Genomic DNA, 26,786 nt, shown 5'->3' on the forward strand with positions numbered 1-26,786 from the left:
GATGAATTGCAGAGTGTAGACTTGTACTCCCTAGAGACCACCCACTTCAGGCGGCACAGAGATACCCAGGTAAAAAGGTGCATTGGTCTGCAGCACACACACACACACTCAGGTCGCAAATGGCATCCGACAAATTTAGAAAGACAAGTACGCACTCACCACGTTTTCCCATCCATCTCAGTCAGCAGCTTCCTGTAAGGTTACTAAGGGACCAAGGGAGTAAGGTAGGTAACCAGCACCAATATATGGTACCACTGCCTGCCTCTGAGACACAGTAACAACGACGTACGAGGAAGGTGTGCAGAGGGAACCTCACCTTCCGCGATAGTAAACTTGGAATAGAAAGAGCGCACCATTGACTAAGAAAAGGTAGGCACGAAGGATACTTTGGTACATGAGGTGGGCATTTTGGGTAAGGTGCCTTGCCTTGCCTTGCAGAGTATTTTGTTGCATCATTCATCACTTCTTCTCGCCTTTGCCCACCATTGGGTTGCTGTTGCATTCACGTTACAACCCACCTACTGTGTACCGTCCCGACTATGTCGAAGTCGTCGTCGTCGTGCGGCATGTCAATGTCATTGCGCTGCAGCTCTTGTCCTCCCATCTTCTCGTCTCATTCGGCCAAACGACGGTCCAAGACCCCGAATGGCACCTCTCCACAACCTCACCTCTCTACCTTACACCGTTTGACCGCAGTCGACACCATTCGCACCGCACCGCATCGCACCGCACCATACTGCACCCTTTCACCTGCACCTCTGCCTTCTGCTATTGAGGCAAAGTCCAAGGTTCTAAGTTCCAACCCTTCGCCATGCTGCATCTCCGTTGTCAACTCCAGTCTCCCCTCCCATCCAGCCCAGTCCTGCCTCATCCTGGGACAACGCTTGTACGACCTTATCTCCCCGCCACAGACAGGCGGACAGATATACCAGACCGTCGTTCAAGCGCCGCCATCACGATGCTATCCTGGAGCTGCCCTGCCACTCTTCACCCCATGCACAGAAGCAAACACCCTCAACGATGGTAGGCCACCACTCATTAACGCAGACATTGGCATTGTTCCCAGCCATCACTTGTTGTCTACGGCACCGTTACCCATGCCACCAACTTCGACCTCACCGCATCTATCAATGACATTCTCGACTCGAACCCCACACAAGCATGGATCTCGAACCATTCACACACCTCCCTCCACCTACCCCACCGCCAATCACTGCCATCAGACATCAGGGCACTCCACGCCGTACCCATTCCATCTTCATAACCCTCAGGTACACTCACTACCTGACCTGACGTACCTACACTACCTACCGGTCTACAGAGTACGTTGCGAACGAATACACTCGAACTTCCGCCACTCTGTACGTCTGACAACTCAACGTAATCGGCTCCTTGTGGGGGTTTGTCCGGCATTGGCAAGAATCAATCCCAGCCGCCGTCGCCGCTGCCTGTTTTCGTCACCATCATCGATTGCAAATGTCGTTTTGACTCGCTATCCCGCCCTGTCCCTTGTTCAGAATTGCTATGCGCGCTTGCCGATCATCTGAACCCACCCACTTGATTCCTGCAGACTTCTGATCAAATGCGTCTGCGGAATAGGCTTGTTAATGTCTGTCGTAGCATAGGCAGGCACCTGCAAAACCGAGAGCTGTGGTGCCGCTATTTCCAAAGTCCCTCCCACTTTGGCCAAGCAGGCAGGGAGCCAAGGTGCCAATGCCGAACATTGGCGCCGTCTCGTCTAGCAAGCCTATGTGCACTTATTTGTTACAACGTCTCCACAGCGTGTTCACGAGCAGATATCGATAGGAGCCGCAACAATCTTTGGCAACGGACCAGCTCCCAAAACAACCGGTGGACAACCACAGAAGGACGATTCGGCTTACGTGCTGCCAAGCTCGCAATGGCAGTGCCTCGTTTCCAACGTACAGAAGCTTCGAAATAGCAAAAGGCACTTTCGTCGGTCCAAAGTCTCCGGCTTGATTTGGTTAACTCGACGATCTCCAAGTTGCGGCGTTGCAACTGCTGCTGCCTTTCGCATCTCGATCTAACCATATCGATCTTCCCGCAGCCGCTCAGTTTGCCAAGCAAGTCCGGCTATGTGAAAGATCTGAATTCCGTGGTTGCTTTTAGCACATTCAGTCTCGGGGTTCAGATGCGTGGTCAGCCTGCCAGGCCGGCCATTTCTTGACTGGGCTGTGCACGTCGGCACTTAGTCCTAACAGCCAATCATGGGGAGAAAAGCGTCGGGGATTTCGCCGCCAAACCCTCCTCTTATCCCGCCGTTGCGCTGCAGCCCACCGTTTGCATGTCATGTCAATCGGTCAGTCAAGGCCCGCTCGTCGCCCGACTGAGCACAGCACACCCATAGTGGTATCAACGCACCGCTTGGTCCAGGATGACTGTGTTTACGAGCGGATGTTTGGCCAATCTTGACGCTCAAAGTTGCGCCAGCCTTCTCCTCTTGCAACGACGACGACGACGACAGAGCATAACTTTGCCACCAAGGAACCGCTGTCTCACCATTGGTCTTCAACATGGGACAATCTTTTGGTTCAAGCCAGCTTTCGCTGACTTGCCTTGCGGAGGGCTTCTCCTGCCCTATACAGTTCTCGGTATCCCCCTGTCGGTTCGAGTTCTTCTTTCACGCTCCTTCTCTGATCAGGTGATGGGCATCACATCATTACTCTTCAAACTAGGACACACGAGAGTCCGTCAGAACGAGCTAAGACGGACGGATAGCTAGCCCGGACTTCGTACGGGCCTCGGTCTGCTCGGGCTGGAAGGGTGGCCCCTGTCGAGATCCGAAGTATTGGACGCTATTTGGATTTCACTCCCACTACTGCAAAGTAGGGCGTAAGGCCCCAAGTTTGACGAACCGCCAGCTGCCCCTTGTCGGCGACGCTGAAGCACCGACAGCATCAGTCTCTTCGGACCACATTCCATCTTTTGACTAAGCGCCTGCAGCCCCCCGTCGACGCATGGCTAAAGCCTTCGCACCTTCTACCGCCTTGGGTTCTGGCCATGGCTTTGAATACCAAGTGTTTGCAAGTTCCATTCCCCGTTCCGTCATTTAGGGCTGACAATGATGCAGTTTCCGAACCATGCTGGTACGGACACGCAGGTATTGTCAGACAAATTGCCCTGCCCTCCGTGAAAGGCAAGACCGCCGAGGGTCTGGGGAGCTAGCAGCATTTCCCACAAAGACTCTTAGGGCAGCCCGGCATGCCCACGTTTCGCGGGAGAATACTAGAGACCCTCTCAGGCAGACCAGCAGTATCTTCTCGCCCTACCAGGCTGGATAAGTTCCCCTTGCTGACGTCCATCTGCGTACCTGGAGGCTGGTGCACCTTACCCAGGATGCCGGGCAGCCCAGTGCGCCACCAAACTTCCTGGATGTTGGTTGGTTAAACTGAATGGTATGTCAACGAGATACGAAAGTGCTGACTTTGCGACAGATGGACAAGAAGAAACAATGTCGCCAAGATCCACATCTACTTGCTACTCAAGAGAAGAGACATGCTTTCCTAACAGACGGCCATTGAGGAAGTCCAGGCCTGAACGTTGGCTCCCTGCGCATTTCCTTCCTAGTCGTTCGTACGTACGGACACACACACCACCACCCTTTACAGAGCGGGGAGGGTCATGGTCCGGGTTTTCCAGCGAGGTTTACAGCGCGCGTTGTCATCCCCTTTCAGGGCCATCGGCAGGCCCAAGACACCGGCGGCCGCGAGCGATCTAGGCCATCCCCGTCCGAACCCAAGTACCAAATTCTGCGTACTGTTCACCTTACAACCCCACGCAGTTCGGCGTGTGATGACCAAATCTGGTGATTCTGGCAGGTCCTGTGTCTTCGTCAGACACTACGCCTATGCGTACAGATGTAGAAAGTGGTGATACCGAGTCTCGCCAACAAGACTGCGTTCACATTTGTCCGCAGATTACTTGCCCACGGCGCCTCGGGGCTCCCAAGACGCCATGATCTGGCAACGGGTGGCCTGCGGCATGCACTGGAACATGCCGTTCGCCAATCATGAAGAATGATTCCAAACTGGGAGACGCGTTATTAGAAGCCAGCGCCGCTTCCATTCAGCTCGCTTACAATCGTGCAGGCTAGCATACAACCAGACTCTGCCTACGGTCACATTTACGCTTTGCAAACCCAGCCACCCGTTGTCCGTCTCTGAAGGGAGGCGTCTGACCCTACTTGCTGCGGAGTCTTCTCCGAAGACGACGGCACCTGACATCACCTCACACTTCCACTAAAGAGAGATTTGAGTTTTCGGACTCTTGCGCTTTCACTAGCACTGACTGGCGCGAGACTTGTGGCAGCTGGCCATGTCAGTAAGCATGACAAAAGCTCATGCTCGCGCGCTCAAAGTCCTTTCTTCAGTGGCTTTCCTCAGTGCACCGCCTATCAACGACTGCGCCGCGCCCGTCGATAGTCTGTCGATGCCCAGGCAGAGTCGTGCTGGAGCGTTTCGGAACGAATCGAGTACGGATACCCCGCACCGTAGGCGGTTTGATATTGGAGCATCGGCAGGTGGGGGTAGAACGGGGCCAATCGGCTCCGATGAGGGTTTCCCTGCTGCCCTGCAGTTCAAATCTCCACGCTGCAGCTCCAATGCTCCATACCCTGATCATGTCAACCAACGATCCAACAACAACAAATGGTCAACGAGGTTGGACTCTGGAGACAGGACATGTCCCTAGCGCACGTGGTTGATGGTTCATCTGACGAGTCATGCAACAACTCGAACCCTCATCACATGAAAACCACGTACGAATGGATATTGCTGGAACATTCATCAGTCACTACAAGACAGCCCGGGCGCGCTTGCCAGTCCAAGGAGGACGAATACCTACTGGAAGAGTGCGGAATGTTGGTAAGAGCCCGTCCGCCTTTGGATAGACCAGGACGGTATGATGGCGGAATTCCAACCCCAAGCCACCTCCTCAGCCCTACACCGTTTGGGCCTCGCTGCCACGGCTGCTTAGCGGTGCCTCCAACTTGGCGTCTGTCTGTCGGTTTGTCGACAGGGGTATCCGTACTTCCTCGTGCCCCAAGCGGAGATAGGGCGTAGATCTTGCTCGCACGAGCCACTCCAACACGCTTGCGTGAGTTCCACATGTATCTGTACTGAATAGCCAGGACGCGGACAAGGCCGTGAACACGGATTTCACCAATGTCGAAGGAAAATACTGCAGCAACAGGACGTCCTGCATGCTCGTTGCCATTTGAGACTAGAGAGCAGGTTCTCGGAGTCTGGAAGGCATGATCGTATCTTCGATCAGGAACAAGACAGCTCCACTCATACTTTGTACGTCAAGAAAGCTTCGAAACGCTGACATTTCCAAAGCTTACCTCACGCCAATCTAGCACCCATGACGGCGAGGACGCCGATGGTCCGGTTACTTCTGTGCGTTCCGCTCTAGCAAAAGAGTCTAGTTCAAATCCAGGTCAACTTGCGAATGGCGTTCGCTGGGCAGAATGGATATACACCGTCAGTATCAAAGACGATAGCGCAGCCAGATTGACGCCGCATTACGGGGCTACCACGGACGTAACCAACACAATCTCGACGATTTGGAAACATCGCAAGGAACTATATTGACCTTCAGCAGGGCCTATACAATTTTGTCGTATCTCGAGCAACAACAACATCGAGTTGAAGGCTCGGTCTCTTGAGGTACACCAGCTGAATTGCACCACTGTGCCCGATGGGAGAGGACGCTCTTGCTTACGGACACGCGGCGCCTACATGTTCTCAATCAACATTACCACAGGCAATGCTCTGGAAGCACTTTGAAGGAATCTTGTGAACCCTCACTACGTGTTCGAAGTGATGAAGTCCGTACGGATACGGTTACTTACCCAATGCAAACAGGACCTATGGTCAATGGCAGGCACCCCGATTGAATAGCCTAAAAAGGACAACGACCCCAGACCAGCCATGTTGAGAACCCCAGAGCGTCGCCACTGAACCTCAAACCGTCGCTGCCAGACGCCAGTGCTTCATCGCCCCTCACAGACTGCACGTCACCAGAGCCCGCGACTCATATTGAGTATCTCCACATTTCCACCGAGAGCACCGAGATCATGGGTGGAAACGCACCTCCTAATCCTGACAGATTTCGAGGGCAGCAACGCTTACCCCATTGTCAGAACTCAGAATCCTACCAAGTATGAAGAATCAACAATGAGGCTCTTTGCTACTTCTGGTATCTCAACCTGAAGCGTGTCAATGCCTCCCTGTCTGTCTTTCACCTCCTCAAGGTGCTTCATTGGCCATTATCATGGTGTGACGCCGTTGGAGATGCAAGGCAAAGGGGCCGGACCTTAGACAGCTGGAATCCCATGCCTCGGCACATTCAGACCCAGGTCCTAGGGGCCTGTGGGTTCGGACGTCCTGATAAGCGGGGATTGTGGGAGAACTGGAGAATGGAAGAAGGCTGTGCAGCGCAGTGTAATGGAGCTCGATGGAGTCGCTCCGATGGGCAACAAGGTGATGGCTTCCGTATTGGAGAGACCCCCGAGACCCGTCATCCAATGGGCCGTCCAGGACCAGAGCGGCATGAAACATTGCCAGGCTCGCCAACCCACGCAGCCATCCTCGAAAGCCCAAGCTTTCATCTACTGCACTGCACACATAGCGTACGATTCGACCACCCAAAAGCTCCAGTCCATCTCCTATGATCTATTCTCCCATGAGTCCCATGGCACCTGTCTTGAATCAGTACCCGGACACCCGCGGGGGAGAGCCAGGCACACCCATTCACTCAATTGGCAACGCAATGGAGCTTGGCTTCGCCCTAGCCCTTAAGGCTGCAACTGCCGAAGCTTCGCAATTGGCGTTTAGGCGCATGACTTCCCTACGACTCAACGAAGGGGACCACGAGTTTCGTTCGCAAGGCATGAGCTACGGATACACTTCATTACGAACGAATACGTACGCTGAGATCGCCCATTTTAGTTTCACACCACAGGCCAAGCATGCCTTGATTAGCCTGGGGCTACCATGACAATTGAGAAGTCCATAGAACGTTGCGCCACAGCTTCTCAGCCACGGGGTGTGAATGCAGCCGCTAGCCTCTCCGCAAGGCTCGACGCCCGCTACACCTCAATACCTGGCATGGCGTTCGATTCGCGCTCGAGACGAGTCACTAGGTCTGCGATCAGCCGAGTCAGAACGACTATCCGTACGGAGTAGATAGATTTGGTGCCCAAAGCTCCTATACGGATAGATCATTGAGATGCAACGCACGCACACCGACCAAGCCTCACCTCGGTGAGAAGAAAGCTCATCTTTACTTGGTACCTCTGTGCCCCTTTTGACGCCACCCACGCCACCCACGCCTTCTCACCCACTTTCACTCTTTTGATGGAGAATTTCCGTTTTCTGCGCCCACCTTGTGTTGACACGACATCGAACACTCAACGGCCAGTTCTATTATGCGAATGAGGTTCGAGGCCCAACCGACACGCCTCCAAGCTTCCAAGTTTTGCAAGCCCAAGCCAAGGATCCAAGACAAGCAATGGGAATCAACAATCCCAATATCCGTAGGGCATCAGGATCCCCGCCGATCTTAGTTGTTGCCGAATAAGATGTTCTATTCTAGCGGCCAAGCTCAGATTGCTTAAGAGCACGTGCGGTGTCTACACCCTCCTCACCTTGAAGCGATCCAATGATGGAGAGGCAGGATTTCAGACGGACGATGCTACAGCCTACGGATGCTGAGCAAAAAGAAGGCGGCACCAGTGCTGTTTTTAGCAGCAGTCCATTATGTGAGTGGTGCAGCGCAAGCACTGTGGACTTGAGAAACGCAATGGGCTCTGGTGCTGGCTCGAGTCACAGTCCTATGGATACGGGCACATGGAATAGCGCGGGCATCTTAGTGCAACGATCGCCCCCACTGCCATGGACAGTAAGCAGGCTGCAGGAGGCTATTCCTCAGGAACAATTTCAAATTTGCCCTAGAACTGCGTTTCTCCTAACCTCAACTTGTGACAGAAGCCAATCAACAATGACTGCCTCTGGAGGTATCGGAGAAGCACTATTCTATTGCGGGGAAGAAACATAACAGGCACGCTGTCTATCCACACAACCATCACTCTCGGCCGTATTGTTCGCATCACGCTCACTAGGCGCCATAATCACTACATGCCATCAAAGGTTACAGCCATCTCAAAGTCAAGTTACCGAGCCAAGACCTCGATTCACCGTTTCGGCTAGCACCTGACTGAATACTCGAGTGATTTGTCACCCCTCTCGCCCCCGTGTCAAAGATGGAGCATCGTCTTCAAAAATTTGTACGTCCTGCGAATAACGAGTCAACACCGGTACATCGCTGGGAGCTGGGCGGAGCAGTAGCTAGCTGCCTTGGCCACAGTGCTTCGATCAAAGACAGGGCCGCGTGCCCAAGACAATTTTTTCTTCAACAACGATTACGTTCAAGGGCTGGTGACGACGGTGGCGCGGACTGCAAAGTGAGGGCTGGGCTGCAATCCTGTTGGTTCACGACTGCTGATTTCAGAGCAAGTTGTGTGGTCATTGTGCGGACGTCCCTTTAACCTCCGGACTGGTCCGTTCGCATGGCGGCTTAGGGTTACTGAAAGCCGGCATGCCCGCATCAGGTTGAAGAGCAACCCGGACGACATCTCGGAAGGTGGGTGCGGACGCGGAGGAGGGTCTTGCAGCAAAATCACCATCCTTCCGGAGAAGTTTCCAGGTCCCCATGTGATGACCTGGCTGCGTAGCGTTTGGGCAGCGTTCCCGATACGTTATGCCAGCTTCGTCATTCTCCTTTGACTGGCTGTCATTCCAGCGAGCATAACCATCGACAACAGGAAGGGACATTTCCGTGGGGCGGTGCTAAAGCTTAATTTCTAACCCGTCGTGCCCGCCAGGATGGCCGTTTCTGCAGTGCGGAAGAGTGGCAATATGAGAGCCCTGCTAAGGGGTGTTGCAAGTTCGTCGAGGGCCATCAAGCCTTTACTTACCGTTTTGCTTGCCGTCGTGGAACTGACAAACACCACCCACTTCGATAAACGCGGTAGCCCTGCGATCTCGATGTCTTGGGCCCCTGGTCTACAATATCTGTCTGTTTTGTAAGAGGTTCGCTGGCTATCCAATCCCCCCTCAAAGGTCGTCGGCGCCTCTGTACATCACTTAGTACACAACATGTCAGTCTGGGCCGCCACGGCAAGCCACGCGACATCCAACTAAAGCCCTGCGAGTAGAGGGGAATTGCCGTGGGCAATAGCTGAGACAAGAAGTAACCCGAGCCGACTCGTAACACTCTCAGCCCACCGAGGTATCGTTGTAAGCCAGCTTCAGTCTCACTCTTTGTCCCATCCGATCGCCGAATTATATTCCCATTCATGGGAATCCCGCAACGTCGCACTGTGGCAGCGGAGAACGCGGACACACTGGCATAAAAGACCAATTCTTCCACTCGTCCAAGCAGCTTATCGGAATCTCAAACCATGCCGATTGGCAATTAGCCCGATGAAATACAAGACATTCGCGCCCTGCGGCATCCGGGCGCTACAGTCTCATCCTGGAACCGAAGACCTGCAAGCAGCCGCAAGTACCTACGGATACAGGGCTGAACAGAAAGTGACTAGATATCGCCGAGGATGGATGTGGCGTTGCCCCTTCAGGCGACATGCATACACATGCTGACACGAGACACTGCGACGGCAGTACATTGCGGACCATGCCTGCCGGCACGGCTCAACTTTCATGTAGAGTACCATCAAAAAGTGGCGTGCTGAGCAGGATGAAGGCGCACCGTTGCTTGTATCCATGTCTCAGACGCCTCAACACTAACGGTCTAGGTATGCCTTTCTTTCTCTTTGTAGGCCCCTTTATCTGATGTATTCTACGCCGCTGCCCAGTAGAGCTGCAGGCGTACATGTACATCAGGCCGACTTGTCATGACATCTAGTTGGTCTGCACGGTCTGTAAGACAGCCGGGCGAGCAATGAGCGGGGCCATGCCCGTTCTGTCGGTAAATTCAACTTCCTTCGCGAACCACCTCCCCCCCTCATCATGGCCTCTTCTGCTGCCTGGGGCGGTCATATGACTCAAAGACGTACAACTAGTTGGTAGTTGCCAGGATTATAAGCTGTCACCTTCGAGGCATCCTTCGTTTACTGGGATATTATCAGGCAAGCAGCTGGCAGTGAAGAACTGCAGCTTTGGCCGCGAGAATACCACTGTTCCAATATGGCCCTGCGAGGTCGAGGCAATGCGCATTTTCAATTGCCGCGACTCATGTTGCGCCTTGAAGACGAACTAACGCGAGTCGTCATGACCTGAAGCCCCAAGGTCTCGCAACTCTGAGGCACGGCATAAAATGCTCCAACTGTCAACACGCCGACATCTCTTGCGGCGCACGCAGACGCCCGTCGCTTCACCCTTCCCTCTCACTTGACTCACACTTGATCCAGTCGCAAGATCATAATCCCAGCCACCATTCGCTCACTTGGCCATATTATGCGAGAAAGTCAGACATAACAGCACGAGAATCGCGAGGGGATATTGACATGACTTGGGCCTACCTACGTACCTACCTACCCGTCTCACTTGGGATGCGGCCGCTAAGGCTTGACAGCATATCTCCCCGCTCCGTACCCCTCTCGCCCGCCACCCAGCAGGAACTGTGCCCTTTAGGTGCAGCATCGATCACGGTAAAATGGGTCTGTACACAAGATCCTTCGATCGTCCTGGTGCGTATCTGGACCAACGAAAAGATGAGAATCTCAGTCTTTCCGTCAACCAGCCTTGAGAGGGAGCATTATTAGTGGCCAGTATCCGCAGCCAACGAACGGACGGTTCGACAAATCCAACTGCAGCTCCCTCCGGAACTCAATGGTACATGTATGGCCCAAGGCATCTAACGGTTTTCGAATTTGACAGAAGGCACATGGCTTGCTATTCCCGTGACGGCGGGCTGCGAACTCCTATTCTGCACTTCATACGCATCCGAGTAAGACCCTAATAGTACGACGAAATAATCTGCAGCTTATTTGGGGTCTGGATTCCACCAGCCTCGCTGCCTTCATTATCAATGCCACAAGCTACGATAGAGGTGCCTCACTTATGTCGGCTTCGCGTCTACTAAGACCGCGGTTGATTCGCTCTCTCCAAAGGCCCTCGGACCTTGACGTCCTCCCTACGCTACCTGCCATACAAGCGATTTGGCTTGCTTCGCCTCGCCTGACCTCGGATGGGGGCTACTACAGGGATTATAGTTCGTACCCCGGGCATATTTATACACGCTTTATGACCTAAAGGCGAGATCCTATTATGAGGCGAGGGTGGCATCGAGGAAGCGGTGCATCGGCCGGAGCCACGCCTGGGCCTGTATTGCACAGAGCGCCAGTTCAACTCTCCCATATGGAGACTTACAGACGCATATCCGACGTAGCAGAGGTGCTGAGAACCTCAGTTCCCTAACAAAGCCTCCGGAACACGAGACAGTGCCAAGGTCCGTACGGAGGTGAAGCTAATCTTGTTGCCGGTCAGGCTTCCGAATCAGTCGGTTGTCCGGCGGGCGAAGTGGGGCCAGTACCGAGGTGTCGGTTTTGGCGGGCACGGGGGCAGGCGTTCGGGACGTCAAACTCGCACGCGGGAGGATACCAGTTGGTCCTGACGACAGGGCTGACAGCTTGATCGACTTCAATCTTTCCGGGTTGATACTCACTACTTGAAGCTGATCTGCTGCCTTTCGGACCCATTTTATCAGCATCGCCACCTCCGTGGTCTCGATCAGTCATTTCCTCAGCAACAGATCACTGTTTGGGGACGTAGTGTCACTTCTTCACTCAATATCCGACATCAAGCCCACCTTGCCAGTCGCAAGAGCCTATATAGCAAGTACGGCATACGGGCTGAGGTATTCGTAGCATCGCTGCCTTTGGTACAAGGTTCGAACTCCTAGTGAATGAGACTTGGTTTGGATCTTGGCCCCCACTTCACTACAGCAGAGCATAACTTTCAAAAGTCCAAGGAGTCTCGTCACTCTCGTGTTTGTTTTCAGAACAGGCATCGGCACTTCGAGTATTGACGTGGCCAACTCAAGGGTGTCTGTACCAGCATGTTCAATAGTTTCGGGGGCTCTGCTGCATCTAGATCCACGGCTGAAGCCTGGTCACTACGTGTAACCCGCATCGCGTTGTGCGAAGTCGATGGTCGTTACACTCAAACTGTTGGCATCGTAAAGAAAAAGCTGGAAATCGGCATGGCTTCTTCATCGGGACACGGAGTGAGAACGGAGAAAGTGCCCCATTGGGCAAGCGCATGGAAGCGGTCTAGAAGGATCTCGGAAGTTTGCGTGTGGCCTACCCGCCTGGCTGCCTGTCATCAGCTCATGTCGGTGATCCCTTTCAGTCAGCATTTAGTTACTGACTTTTTCAGCTCTCCACGCTTAACTTGCGCCGAGTTGAACAAGATCGTTGACAAGTTGCGCGAGACGTCGTGCCACCATCACTTACCATAAAGTGGGTATACGAGTACAGACGCCCAAGAATGACTAGCCATATATGAAGTCTACGACGTTGCATGACAAGGTCGCGCAGTTTGACTCGCTGTCGAGGAGCCTTATTGGGCACGACAGGCGCATCGACGGTGGTCCTCAGTAGGAGACTTTTGGTTGGATCGACGGCGATGATCTGCCGTCCTGGCCCCAAAGGGCCCCGCGGTAGCACTGGGTGAGGGGCATGACTAGAACAAAAACTGAACAGGGCCATGCCTCGGGTTCTGAAGTGTGTAATTGCGCCGAACAGGCGGTGGTGGCGTTCTGAAAACCCAGATTTCATCTTGGCTGCGGCTGCCTCTACACCACTTACACTACCTATACCATGTTTTTCAGCCGCCTAGGGATGATGGAGATGGGCCAGTTGGGCTGGCTAGGCACTAGTGCCCCGTTGGCCGCACTCTGGGTGTCTCCGGTCAACCGAGATCATCAGAGTGTCATTCTTCTGGTCAAGGTGGTTCACACCAACAAGCGACGATCGAGAGGCATGGCGGCATGGAAGCATGGCAGAGGGGGACCAGTCGTCAGGAAGTATCGGCCATTGTCCCATGCCAACCCAACCCACCCCTGAGATCTCCGGTTCAAACGAGCTGCGCCCAGCGATCAGCCATGCCGGAGCAGTAACACCCGGGATGGAACCTCACATCGGCGCGAGTGCAACGACCCAGGCAAGCAGAGATCAACTTGCGACGCGCATGTTTCCTGGACCTGTCCGGACACTTGTTGTGAACGGCCGGGAAGTTGTCCTACTGCTTCATTGTCCAGTCGTCGCTTTCCCGGCTGGCTTTCGGTGCTTACGCGGTCCACGGAGGTAACGGTACAGTGGCGGCGGAGACACACACGGAGCATTGGCAACTTGCAAAAGCAGCAGCCCCCCCCTGTGCCCCTTTCGACGGGGCAGGCCTATTGTCTGTGGAATACCAAGCCGCCCATGATGAAGCAAGTTTCTGTCAGCAGCAAGATTTCAGTAGTCATCCTCATCCAACAAGGACAATTCCTGACGGAGGAGGGTTTAGCCTTACGGCCCCCCTTGCAGGCACCACGCTCACGGCATTGGGTTCGCAATGGCGTGGCACCCGGTGGAAAAAGGCTCGTCAATGGCCTCCCAGACGGACAAGCGCTGCCCATCCGCCCCTGGGCCTCCGTGTGCGTTCCATGGGTTACGCGTGCTCCTCGCCGGGCCACAGCCAATAGCCGGCGGTGTCCCGGCCGGAGGTATTGCTCTCTTGGAGTCCCGTCACCGGCGTCTCGACTGCCGGAAGCCCTAACCATCATCTCCTTCGTCTATCCTTGCAGCCCCCATCCTTGGACGACGACCTCTCCCACGGATTGCACAGCTATTAGCTGTTAAACTGTTCCCTTCCTACTGGGTAGTACATAAAATCCCGCGACGCCCCCGTTTTAGGGAGATTGGCATTATGGCCCTGCTCCCCTCCCCCGGTAGCCCCCTCTCTGCCGCCGACCGGCCGGCCCTGTTTGTGGATACTTCTACTCTGAATTCGACATTGGATCACCGGCACGAGTGTGGCAGTGCAAGAAGCAATGTCCAGGAGGTTGCGAGTGTTCTCGACGAGTCATATTCAGCCTTTTATTGAACCTCTGACCTAGCATTGCGAGGGCTCCCTTTATGATGTATCGCTATTTGATAACCTTTGTCTTGCTTTTTTTTTTTTTTTTTTTTTTTTCGCCTTCTGACAGGTACACTCGCTCTCTTTCTCCTATCTGGACAACTACCCGGTCAAGGGAAAGCTTCGAATGCACTTAACTACGGCGGGGTTTCATGTGCTTATTTTTGAGTTCAATTTCGGCAGAACCTCCCATCTGGTACCTGGAACCTCATCCCTTGAGAGCTTGGAACGGCGATGATGAAGCTGCAATATGAGGGTTTGAAAGGCCGCGATAGCAACTCATTTCCCTGCCCGAATCTATAACCCGATTCGGCAAGGCGACGATGTCACTGACCTGAAGCGATTGATCGCTCGCAGGCTCGTCGCAGGCTCGTCAAGAGCCAGGGGGAGACGGTCGGCGACTAACCACAGCTCCTGGCCTGGGTTTACACACCACGGTATGGACCTGGTCCCTCTCTCTCGCAGCTTGCACTACTGTGGTAAATCGCGAGTTGAGAAAAATACTCCTCTTTTCTCACCCCCTCTCCCCTTGGACGCCCCTCCTTTCCTCCTCTGCCCGGCTCTTCCCAGCCAGTCCCTGACATGCCGAGGTCGAGGACGGGGATGCCCTCCTGTTTGGGAAAGGCTTCAACCTTCTGGCAGCGTCAACAACCACGACGCGCTGATCAATGATCCCGCACTGTCCGCCCTACCGGCCACAGGCACGCCGCACAGCTATGTAGGTAAAGTCCTCTGCCTGGGACACGACGCCAAGGGTCCGTCTACCGCTAGTGCAGTGCGCTAACCCTTCAGTTGGGAACATGTCACACGTTTCGCCTGTAGGGCCGCGCAGGGCGGAAGGCCTACGCTTTTTGGCAAAGCACGAACCTTCAGGTTTTCCAAGCATTCGAGGTCCCCACATGACGAGGAGAGGCAGCAGCAACAGCAGCGGGTCAAGGTTCGGCTGAACGGGGGACGGACACGGGGACCAGTGCCCAGTGTCCACCACCCACCCATTCTCGCTTCTTGTATGCTGTTGCTTACTTAACCTGTACTGGTTGTACGAGGTTTTACTAGACGTCTTCTGGAAGAACACGAGAAGGTCGTATAGGCGAACTAGTCTCGGACTCCAAGGGGGTGGGCACGGGGGTCGACCGCCAGAGTCTGGAGACAAGAAATGCCAAAGACGAGGCAATATCCGTGATTCAGCTGGCTCGAGTGGCCTCGCCCCCAGGAGTCCATTCCAGACGGAATGCTTAGGGCCAAACAATTGTTGCTGACCATTGACGACTGGCATCCTGCAAGCATTTCTCTGGCCAGTGCCGGCACAAATGGAGTAGCAAGGCAGCGTTACGCGCGGGGTTCTTCCCATCATTGCATTCTCCGATGCAACATCAAAGCTCAACTTCCATGGGGAGTCGGAACGCGACCAAAAGCACGAACTATTCCCCATGCGTAGTGTCTCGTCCCCTGTCAAATCTGCTTTTTCTTACACTGTTACACTGCTCCATCATCAGGGCATGTCAGCGAACCTGCGCCCGGAGACCTTTGAACCCTGCGGAAGTGTGTATATCAGATTCTGACCAAGGCTGATTCTGCCCGATGCCATAACACGAATAGGGGGTGGAAGTATGGTTCAGTTCGTCCGGTCCAGAGAGCAAAGATACGGACACGGATAGGACGCCCTGGGGCGGCCGAGGAGGAGGGAGGGCCAAGAGGTAATCAATCGGCGAAATCTTGACTTGATCCTTGGAGTACGGAGTACGGATACGGAACGGATAGGATAGGGAAAGAGAGGGCTGCTGCCGCACCATTTCGTTTTTCTGTCTTTCGCCTTCACCTTGGCCCTGGGCTCTGTCCGTGGTGCCTGTCCTGGCCAGGTGCCTACGCAGTATGGGCCTGCTGCTCCATCAAAAAACCCGTTCCCACGTCGGGGATACATACGGATGGATCATCCAAGGGGTCTTGCACTCTTTTTGAGTTTGTGCCCTGTGGACATTGCGGTTTGGGGGCCGAGTTCAACGGGGTTACGGGCAGGGCAGGCTGGCAGGGCAAGGCAAGGCAGGACCGCAGGGTTCGTCCGGGACATGGGCAAGGGGAGACGGACTGAAGTATTGAAGTTCTGCGCTTTCTGCAGGCCTGAAGGACGCAGGACAGACGGTGATTAAGTCCCTACGGAAGGGGGGGGGGAGGAAAACCCGCCCGGGCGTACGAATACACGCTTCCATGCCATGCCATGCGATGACCCATGGTAACGGCAACGACGACAACGAGTACGAACCGCCTTAGCCTTGCGGGCGAAGGGGTGTCCCGTTGCGCAACGCGGTCCCGGCATTACATGTAGTGCGCCTGCAACCTGCGTACCCGTAGGGCGATGATCCCGTATGCTGGTGATGAGGATGAAACGCCTTTTACGGACAAGCCTCCTTCTTCTATCTTGGGGCCCGGGCTTGTTCAGAAGCTCAAAGATACTTACTACTGCATACTTACACTACACGCAGCGATCAGCGGTGCGACGGGCTTACTGTGCAGGGTTAGACTGCTGGTAGTACGGAGAATACCGTCAAATTCTCGATCATCTGTTTCCAAGATTTGAGAAGCAAGCATGCTCGGCCCTTTTTTAGGATGAATGGAGCACTGGAGCTACAAGTCTCCACATTCTTCAGCGTCCGTCTTCTTTTTGACGATAGTACGCTTCTCCGCGAATTTGCATCTCCGGAGCCACGGGAGCCACGGTCCACGGGGACATACGGGGTTCAAAAAATGGTAATCACCTCGTGGCTTACCGCTGACCCTTTGTGCTAGATGTGTAATCAAGACTTTCGGAAATGGGCAAACTACGAAAACGGGCTCAAGTTTCGTGATCCTCGATACTACGTCACGGGGACCTGACAAGTACTGTGCATTGCAGGTCCTGCTGCTGACTGTTCTTTAGGCTTTGGCAGGCATTCTCTCGAGGGGGGATGTTCCTTGCGGGAAGATGCCGCCCGACGGCGTGTAATATGGCAAAATAGAAGCGCGAGTAGTGTATTGCTTACGTTGAAAACTCTCTCACACCGCACTTTGGCAAGTCGAGAAAGAACCCGCCGAGGTTCAATGAGGCAGGCCACAAACGAAAAAGTACGCGCTAAGAAAGTGTCTACACTAAAACCACACAGCCCTGCCACTGGACCCTGGGGTGGGAGATTCAGATCGGATATGGTATGGTACTTACTATCCGTCTCATCAACCATTGGCACGGCACACGTTTTCTGAAGCTTTTACACTAATACCAAAACCACGATGACCGCGACGACACGGACCAGAAAGTGTTTTCCCGGCGATGGCCCCCACGGCTTGCGACGATTTGGTTGCTTTTTTTTTGATTGGTCGAGGTCGATCTTTGTTCATCTCGAGTCTAGTGATCATTTTCCCTGGCTCTCTTTTCGATAACGACCACATGGCTTGATGGAAGGTATCTTTCTATATCTCTGGCTTTGTTTACTTTACTGATGAGTTTTGGTCATTATTCAATGTTATCGAGTGGCTAGGCTCTATCATGAAAGGCTTATAGGAGCGGATAAGTTGTGTTTAATGAGACGACGATCTACTTCCGGGGACGGTGGCTTCGCATCTAAGACTGAATAGAGGCATTCTCTTGTAAGATCATTCCATCTTCAAATGATACAGAATTTGCTCTTCTTTTGAGACATGGGGTTTTCCTGCTTGGAGCTCGTTACGTTACATACCCCGTGTACCGGATACGGAGGTCCATGTCGCCTAGGCGTACAGGTTCTTGATGCATGTCGTCTTCGCCGGCGCAAAGCATCCAACCTAGCAACAGTACAGTTCCGGTCATTATCAACAATTTCCGTTGTTCTTTGATCATTCCTTTCAAGCCCTCTTTGAACTAGGATCAGGCGTAGCCACATCGAGCTGACTTATTGGGTCATCAGTTCCTTTGAGCGTTTGCCCTCGTCAGCTCCGTCCAAGGTAGTCGGTGATAGAGGGTCGTCCGTCATCAGTCTGCAGACATGTAATACTGCATTGAATTATTGTGAATAACATTGAAGAAGTCCGGACATGACCTTGAGGATACTACCGGGGTTGCATTATGCCGAAGCCTGTCTTTCACAGGTCCTACATGGGCATAGCCTCTCTTGAGTTCCTGCTCAACTGAGTATCCGTAAATTCGCCAGGTCCGGAGCGAATTCCGTATAATGGGGACGATTTGATTTGACAACGGGACTTCTGTATTCTCGCCAGTATCCGTTCTCTTCTCCCATCCCCTCTCCCTTCCCCCTTTGCAATCTTTTCTTTTTCTCGTCCCCATTTCCCATGTGAGTTGGTGGATCAAGAGTTGTGTCGTCATTACGATCGGCTCGGGACTTGAATGAATATCGCTGCCTGAAGAAGGAGATATAAGACCGGGGTGTTCTCTGCTGCGCCTCCTCTGTCTGCATTTGGGTCATATTCCCCAGGGGCAGATTGGCAGAAGAGGAGCCGTATCTGGCGATATTCCAATATTTATGTTCGGCATTAACCGAACAGTCAGGGAAGGTGGTAGAGAAAAGACTCAGGTATTCCATACGGATACTCTCAGGACAAGGAGAAAGCATAGCTGGTCAAGGAGCACCCAACCCGCCTGGGGTAGGGGGGAGGGTCGAGTGGGTCGTTCCTAAGCGCTGTTTGTGTGCCTGTCAGAGTGGAAAGGGGGGCCGGGTAGATTTGGGTTAATGAGTAAGGCGAGTGCATCTTTTCTGGGTCGGATTGCGAAAAGGCAGTGCCGTAGAGTTGCAGTTTTGCTGGATACTTCGTTTACTCCATTGCCATTTGGGGGGTTTGTTGCTATACGGGGGCATGCTTTTCGCTTCTTCTTTTTTTTTTTTTTCTTTTTTTTTTTTGCTGCTCTTCTCCATTGACCAGGAACCTCCAAAACGACAATGCTTTGTCAACGGTTCGTAAGATGGCGCGGGAGGGGATGTAACCGTCCCAACTTTGCAGAGAACTGACTCTCATAACTTTCTCTCTGTCCGGCTTCTCCATCTCTCTCTATGTGACTTTGCAGTCTGTCTCTGTTGATCATTCATGGTACGGACGGGAATTCCGAAAGAACAAGAGGGATGATGGTTCCACTGCGGGAGCCATCCCATCTTCTGCCACGAGGTCGTGCAACTGTGGTTCGTCTACGGGTGTGAGAGAGCGCGATTGATTCGCACAACCTCGTGTTCTTCTTGCGCATTAAACCAACTTTGTCACGTATGCGTAATATCTGTACACTGCTTTGCATCCGTATATTGCTGACACTTGTCATTCACGTTTCCACTCTACCTCGGTGCGCGCAGGTGGAGTGGCTCGGTATTTCCTCATACAAAGTAATCATTTACCGATAGGGATCGATGACGCTCGCCATTTGAGTCAGATATCGCGGGTCCGTAATAACTAGGCTGCGTATCACTCATTATCTCAATGGTACGTGTAAACCTGTCAAATCTGCCACTGCAATCCTGCATCTTGCAGGGAGGCATCCAAGGGATCGGAGAAGGGGTACTTTTCCCGCTAAGTTGATGCCATGAGGAATCAAGGAAACTAGCTAGATGCTGGGAAAATGGGGATCTTCTAACGACGGGACCAGGAACGGAGGTTCGTCTCGGATGTAGTGTAGTGTGAAGCAGTAGTGCCGTTTGCTAGTGCCGTTCAAAGGGTGACAATTTACGATTTTCGCGACTTATTCATCGGGATAGCCCCCTTCTCGGCCTGGTTCATCCTAGACAAATCGCCGCAAATCAATCTCAACAAGCTAAACTTTCCTACTGCTGCTACTACCTTCCCACGCGTGACTAACACTAGCCCCGATTGCTATGTAAACTATGTCTCGATATCAAAGCAGCGTGCGTACGCAATCGCCCACAATGTGCTCCGTACTCCATAAGTTAGGGGTCGCTTACCATGGTTGACGTTGGAGGTGCAAATGTCTTGGCAATTTCTCCTTCGCCCTGGTGCTGGGGTCAATAATGTTTTGGTCCGACACTGCGGCGAAAGAAGAGGATGGGCCCCCTCTCTTGGCACTATTCACTCCCCCGGAACCACCCCAGCGCATTACAACCGCGGCTCAAGTTTCGAGCGCGTAGGCGATGGGACGGACGGCTTAAACTTTGTTCCCCATATCCCATCTTCACCCTGCGCCCTAGGGCTCCTCGTCAGGAAGATGAGCGTGAAAACTGAGCCCCCTCTCCTTGAGCCAGAGAATCCTTACCGTCCGCGCCGCCTTGCCCTACCATGCGGTCCATGCCATCGCACCCCCTTCAACCCTTGAGCGTCCTGTACTCCTTCCTGCTCGACCGGTGCCCTGGCCCTGAGTCTGCCCTGCTGCCCAGTCTACTCTACGTAAATAATCTCCGATGGGGCGACGGGGCCCTTACTAGCACCTGGGACATCTCAACTGGGCTGTGAAGGGGGGGGGGGAGGGTGTGCGGAAGGGCAGTGGTCTTTGGGTGGGTATGATGCGTTCACATAGTGGGCGTGTGCTGTTACGGTATGGGACTACACCGGGTCCACATCTTCACTCACCCCGTTCAGAACGGGGAAGGGGGGTCAGTGGGCGGAGGGAGGCACGTTTATTGTCAGATGCGGACGGGTTTGTTGTTTGGTTATGGATGTTATGGCCGTAGCGGACGTCGTCATCATGCAAAACTTTTGATGTGGGTTAGGAGTAGGAGAGGGATAGAGAATTGGTGTTGGAGATTGGTGGCGCCGGGCATTCCAGCCCTAACGGGTGATGTGGGAGAGACCAAGGCCGTAGGGTCCGGATCCGATTATAGTCGGGCTAGACCCATCATATGAGCGTCTAGCGTTGATTCTAGGCTCTCGTTTTTGCGGGGTGAAGGGGGAGAGGCATTTGGTCTAGAAGGTTGGGATGCGTTGGTGGAACTCCGGCACTTGTTTACTGTTGTTCATTTGATATTGGGACTCTGGAATGGTCCGGCAGCCTGACAGTCTGAATTAACGCGTGGGAGGGAGGTTATTCTACGACGTCCCTCATTAGGCTAGGCTTAGGTTGAGATCATTGGCGATGCGATCGGGCTTACTCTATGGTCGGGCCGCGCAAGAGACGGAGTGCGAGGAAGATGCGGAATTCCGAGGTGTTTCGGGGGTTGCTGACTGTGAAGAGCCCCGTGTGAACAGCAAGGCCGGCCAGTGGACGGTGGACAGAGACGAAAACGAGGTATCGTAAGTGAGGCTTGGCGATAGCGAGTAAACGTATGGGAGAGGCTCTTTCGAATCGATCCGACAACGAGTTTAGTCAAGTTGCTCAAGGTTACATCCCTCAGGCCTGATGTAAGCGTCGCAGAATGCTGACGATGATGACGGTCCCTGAATGTCAGAGCGACGACTTCACGTTCCCTTGATCCGCCATCTCTGTCGAGGGTGGTGCTCAGTCAGCCCCCCTCTTCCCGAACGTTGCGTGACGCGGCCCGGCGGGCTGTGTAGTTGGTGATGGTCATCGCGGATCTCGACTTCACGTGGTTGATCGTGCTGTTCTGCGGCACAGGGCTGGATACATGCGTCGGATACTAGTGCTCGATGTGCTGTCGGTTGGTGGGATGGGAGGGTAGGGTGAGTTCGATGCGGCGGGATACTGCCAGGCGTGTCTTTTCTGTGGGTGTGAAGGTTTGTTGGCTCAGCTGTCAAATGTTGAGATGAGCCGTATGTTGCCCAATCCGGAGACGCGAATCTGGGCCGGCATCATGTCAGACTCTGGTGCCCGAAAGATGTTTCCGCATCTTCATCCTCCTCCGCGCCGATCCCTGGTGATCCCCGTGTTGCTGACGAAGTGCCATACAATATTTCTTCGGTGTGTCATATAGCGTTGGATGGCTTGCGGAAGTCCTCACGCTACGTCGAGCCTTGTTGTCGACTCATCTTCGAGAGGACCAATCTCGGGGGCATTGTTGTCGGAGGCACACTCTGCTGCCCAGACGCTGGGTCGTCGGTCCGTAGATGCCTTCTACTAGCCCATCTTGACCTACTCTCAATGACAGCGGAGCTGGCTCTCATTGCTACGGCGGACTGTCAAATCTCTGATGTCCCCTGACTAACCACGGCCTTAGCATTAGCTTCATCTCCAAAGTCCGCTGACCAAATTCGAAGGGGTGGTGTATCTGGTCCCGGGTATCCGACAAGACAGATACCTGGGCGGCGGTGGCGTCGTGGTCATCAAAGGCGAATCTCCCCCGTGTCTACTCTCCCGGGACGGAAGGGAGACGGAGTAGTCCGTTGTTATTGTCGTCGCGAGGAGACGGCAGAACACCGCATCAAGGCGCACTCGGAGGCCGCTGGCCGAGATAGTCGCCGAAACCGACGCCGAAACCGAGCCCGAAGTTTGGGAGAGATTCGATACCGTCCGCCGCCCCTCCCAAGTCAGCCTTGCTTCGAATCGCATGAAGTTGGCGGGCCTCGAATGCGGTACCCGTGAGATACACGCCGGCGAATCGGTGCTCGTGGAAGTGACTAGGCTCAGCCTTCTTAGTGCCACTCGTGGGAGGCGGAGGGCGTTGAATGGTTCAAACACGGGGTTAAGTTCTTGTCGAGCACGTCAGAGGTTGACGACGGAATGCTTGCCGGATTCAGGTTTATGAGGATCGCGCGATACTTTAGGGCTGCAGGTTGATTGAAGTACCGGAAGCTGGAGGCTATGTGATGCTTTAGCTCAGAAGCTTAGCCTCTTCATTGTTTTGGATGACATCTGAAGTCCAACGAGGCCTCTTAGTACAGAGGAGTTATCGTACTTTGGCGGTATATCGATACTTCCGGAGAATAACATTAAAGGTGGACGGGGGTCTTGTCGATCCACGTGAATACGTGGAAGTGGATTTGAAGCTTAGCGGTTGTGATTGGCTCTTCCTATACGTACGGCGTATTGAAGCTTGGCCTACATAGCCGTGATCTCTAATACAAGCTTCTTACGGCCATTGGCTTGGCTGCAATGTCGTAGACGGGAACAGATTGTTTCAGACGGATGTTGACGTGCAACGTGGTTGACCGCTTGGCTGGACTCTCTAAATGAGCGGTGTCGTGGTATTTCTGTTGAGAATTCGTAGTTCGTTTCCAAACTCCGCGTATTTGAATGTCTTTATGTTTAGTGTTGTGCGTTGTAGTAGGTCGCCATGACGTATCGTAAAGCTGTCTCCGCGTATAGGCTGGCTCGGCAACGCCTGAGCGGCACCGCGTTTCACTGGGAATAGATGCACCTATGCCTGTAACCACCCACCACCTCCGCAAAGACAACCATGCAAAATGGTCATCATACAATCTCTGATTGGCTCTCAAAATTTCCCGTGGAGTTGTAGATGGGGAGTTTGGAGCGATACCGATATGTTCGGACGGGATGATCTGCGGACATCGATATGTTGGCATGATTCTGAATCAGGGGCGAATGGACGGGAAAACGACATAGCCCCGGTGAGAGGAGAGGACTGGCCGCCATGATGTATGGTCGTCTCTGGATAGAACGGAAACGAATATAGGGGGCGGGAGATGCACGTACAACGAGCTCTCGGCGTTATTGAGTATAAATATGAGACTGTGAGAAGGGTTCGTCGGAAGAAAATTGGCAACAGATAGCAATCTCTTGTCTTTCATTCGTTTCTAAGCTCCTCAACTTGACACCAATCTTCAGCAACTCAAAATGAAGCAGTCTTTTACCTTCATCGCTGCTGCTTTTGGCGTGGCCTCAGCCAATCCTCACCTGGCTGCTGCTCACTTGGCCAACCCTAAGTTCCGTAGAGCTTCCCCCACTGAGTGGACTCCTGCTGGACCTGATGACTGTGAGTACACTCACTTGATGAATTACATCTATGCTTCAAGTACTGATAATGTAGTCCGTGGTCCATGCCCAATGATGAACACTTTGGCCAACCACGGCTTCATCTCTCACGACGGCAAGAACCTGACGAAGGACGTAGTTGTGAAAGGTCTTCAGGACGGTCTCAACTTCGGAACCGATCTTGGAACCCTGATGTTTAACATGGCCCTGATTGCCAACCCAGAACCCAATGCCACATTCTTCACTCTGTAAGAAGCCTCTTTGAACTCTTGGCGCAACGCACCACTAATCCAACATGTATCAGGGACCAACTCAACGTTCACAATGTCCTGGAGCACGATGCTAGCTTGAGGTAAGTTTAAGCTCTGCCCGTCTGAAGGAGAGCATTGCCTCGACTCGTCCAGGCTTCGGTCCTTCTTCTTTGAGCTGTAGAGCGACGAGGATATTCAGATTTGAACTACACTAACATGTTGTCCATAGTCGCACCGATGCCGCCTTTGGCAACAATCATGTCTTCAACCAATCCATCTTCGACGAGTCGAGAGCCTACTGGACAAAGGATACCCTGGATGCGCAGCAGCTTGCCAACAGCAAGTTGGCACGACAGGTCACCTCAAGAGCTTTCAACCCCAACTACACCTTCACTGCAACTGTGGAGAACTTCAGTCTTGGCGAAGTCGCTGCCCCCATCATTGTCTTTGGCGATATGACCGCCGGAACCGTCAACAAGACACTGGTCGAATACTTTTTCCGTAAGAGACACGTTAAGCATAGCTCCCTGAGACAACTGTAGACTAATATGTGGCGTGCAGAAAACGAGCGCCTTCCTGCTGAGTTGGGCTGGGTTAAGAAAGAGAACGCCGTTACCCAAGAGGATATCCTCAAGGTGGTCGAGATGATTAGAAACGCCACTGTGCTTACCACCGGTGGCGCGGCTGAGGCCCCTCACAAGCGTATGATTAGGGACCTGCACACTGGCCTCGGCCTGCTGTCCCAGTGAGGCATTCAACCTTTGCACTGATCAGGACATGCAGATATATGTACCTGAGCGCCCATTTATCTTCATATGTTATTTATCATAAGGGAAATGACACATTAGCATTACTCTTCCTCAAAGATGTATTCAAGGAAACATAACCAAGTATCGCAAGATTTTCTAAACATGCTGTGGTTCACAGCCGCCCCGTCAATTACATGAGCTTTTGGACGGAGGTCTTTATTATAGGCCATAGGCTCATAGACCTAGTCGCACCGAAACCTACGTGTCAAGTGCAGACATAACGGCTTTCATCCTGCTAGGTAGTCACAGAATGCCAGAAATATCGGTATCGAAATCGAAGTAGGTAACTAACACTCCTTCTGTAAAATTGAGAAAAGTTCGCAGGTGGCCTCCTGGTAGTGATTCTGGAATTAGCGTTGATAGCATTTGACATCTCCCCATGAACATCTCATTTCGAGGCTTGATAGGCGCGCTGAAGAGTGTTTAGCAAAGAAGTCATTGAGTCGTTGTTACTTTGCGCGAACCCCAGCTTTTGACCCACAATCTTAACATGGGATAACCGCGAGAAATTCCACTCTGAAAAGAACGCTCTAGCGCGCCGATAATGATGTGATCTAGTTGACTAGTGCTAAGCTCCCATTGGTGGATTTCACCAAGGTTCATGTGAGGTAACAGTCTTTCGGTTTTTGATATGACGAGGTGCAGCATTCAATTAAAAACATGGGGGCCGGACAACCGGAGTAGCTGTTCATAGGTCGGTAGGTATGAACGTCGACACCGCATTGCGCGGGGTACCCGGGGTAGTTGTTGATATATATTTAGAGACTCAACTGTTCGGCCGTTCCTGGGCTGAACGACCATTGTAGTAAGACGTGAGCCAAGACGCACAATCCCTGATTATACACTGTTCTTGGTGCAGCTAAAAATATGAAGTCTGTTTTAGCATTGGCCTGGGGGTTCCTTCTCGGTAGTGCAGTCGTAATGTCGACAGAGGTCAATAGCGATGGATCCCTCGATGCCCACAGAGTTGTAAAGAGGTAAGAACATCGGAGAATACGTTGGCAACTACTTCGTTCTAACAAATTCTGTAGACTCAAAACATCGCAAATCACATACTTCCCAGCAGAGAATTCGACTGGTACCGGAGTTCTGGTCTGTCCCGGAGGCGGATATGCGCGCGTTTCCATATCAAAGGAGGGCTATATTCCTGCGGGGTTTCTGAATAAGCTCGGCATCGATGCTTGGGTCCTTGACTACACTACTATTTCAAACGCAACGGCACCGCTCTACCCAACACCCCAAAACGAGGCACTGGACGCCCTCGAGTACATCAGAGGGCAGAACCGCACCACCAAGCTCGGCATTTGGGGCTTCTCGGCAGGCGGCCATCTCTCTGCCGTAACACTCACCACCCCTGAGGCTGGTCTTGATTTTGGCATCCTCGCGTACCCCGTCATCACTCTTGAGGGAAACTACACGCACAAAGGCTCGCGAGACAACCTCATTGGTGCCAACGCGAGCGCGGAGTTGCAGCACGAGCTGTCGGCGCAGAATCGTGTCTCTGCGACCACCCCGCCAACTTTCCTGTTCCATACTTTCAGTGACACCACTGTCCCTGTACATAACACGCTCATGTTTGCGGAGGCCATGGCAGTCTACAAGCGGCCAACGCAAGTGCTCATCATTCCGGAGGGAGGACATGGGTTGGGCTTAGCCCTCGATGATCCTAAGCGCAGCTGGACACCCGAGTTGGCGCGGTTTTTGAAGTATTCGATCTAAATCTTGAAGCTAACCTGGTCTTGCAAATCTTTACTGTCGTTGAGAACTGTGGTTG

General features: G+C 53.2%; 5 protein-coding genes across 5 annotated transcripts; 4 read left to right on the forward strand and 1 right to left on the reverse strand.

Annotated features, from left to right (window-relative positions):
- Positions 1–100: 100 nt before the first annotated feature.
- On the forward strand, positions 101–1,098 carry BDZ83DRAFT_784407 (uncharacterized protein; the record flags this gene model as incomplete). The annotated part of the gene is made up of 1 exon (XM_060515605.1): positions 101–1,098. A coding segment is annotated over exon 1 (559 nt), but the record flags the coding sequence as incomplete, so codon positions are not given.
- A 1,885-nt stretch (positions 1,099–2,983) lies between these two features.
- BDZ83DRAFT_436501 (uncharacterized protein) lies at positions 2,984–3,884 on the forward strand. The gene is made up of 2 exons (XM_060503076.1): positions 2,984–3,273; positions 3,338–3,884. Exons 1-2 carry the CDS (start codon positions 3,223–3,225, stop codon positions 3,737–3,739), a joined length of 453 nt encoding a protein of 150 aa, XP_060362284.1. The 5' UTR covers positions 2,984–3,222; the 3' UTR covers positions 3,740–3,884.
- Positions 3,885–14,376: 10,492 nt separating this feature from the next.
- Positions 14,377–17,380, reverse strand: BDZ83DRAFT_654148 (uncharacterized protein; the record flags this gene model as incomplete). The annotated part of the gene is made up of 6 exons (XM_060510698.1): positions 14,377–14,465; positions 15,192–15,589; positions 15,732–16,019; position 16,638; positions 16,673–16,762; positions 17,362–17,380. 6 exons carry the CDS (start codon positions 17,378–17,380, stop codon positions 14,377–14,379), a joined length of 885 nt encoding a protein of 294 aa, XP_060362285.1.
- Positions 17,381–23,417: 6,037 nt separating this feature from the next.
- BDZ83DRAFT_629957 (Peroxidase, family 2-domain-containing protein) lies at positions 23,418–25,277 on the forward strand. Its single transcript, XM_060508789.1, has 5 exons — positions 23,418–23,953; positions 24,008–24,200; positions 24,257–24,304; positions 24,433–24,704; positions 24,765–25,277. Exons 1-5 carry the CDS (start codon positions 23,815–23,817, stop codon positions 24,950–24,952), a joined length of 840 nt encoding a protein of 279 aa, XP_060362286.1. The 5' UTR covers positions 23,418–23,814; the 3' UTR covers positions 24,953–25,277.
- A 480-nt stretch (positions 25,278–25,757) lies between these two features.
- On the forward strand, positions 25,758–26,786 carry BDZ83DRAFT_704576 (endo-1,4-beta-xylanase B). Its single transcript, XM_060511493.1, has 2 exons — positions 25,758–25,989; positions 26,044–26,786. Exons 1-2 carry the CDS (start codon positions 25,880–25,882, stop codon positions 26,729–26,731), a joined length of 798 nt encoding a protein of 265 aa, XP_060362287.1. The 5' UTR covers positions 25,758–25,879; the 3' UTR covers positions 26,732–26,786.

This window comes from Colletotrichum acutatum, assembly GCF_030867785.1.
Source record: "Colletotrichum acutatum strain CBS 112980 chromosome Unknown BDZ83scaffold_83, whole genome shotgun sequence".
Taxonomy (NCBI): domain Eukaryota; kingdom Fungi; phylum Ascomycota; class Sordariomycetes; order Glomerellales; family Glomerellaceae; genus Colletotrichum; species Colletotrichum acutatum.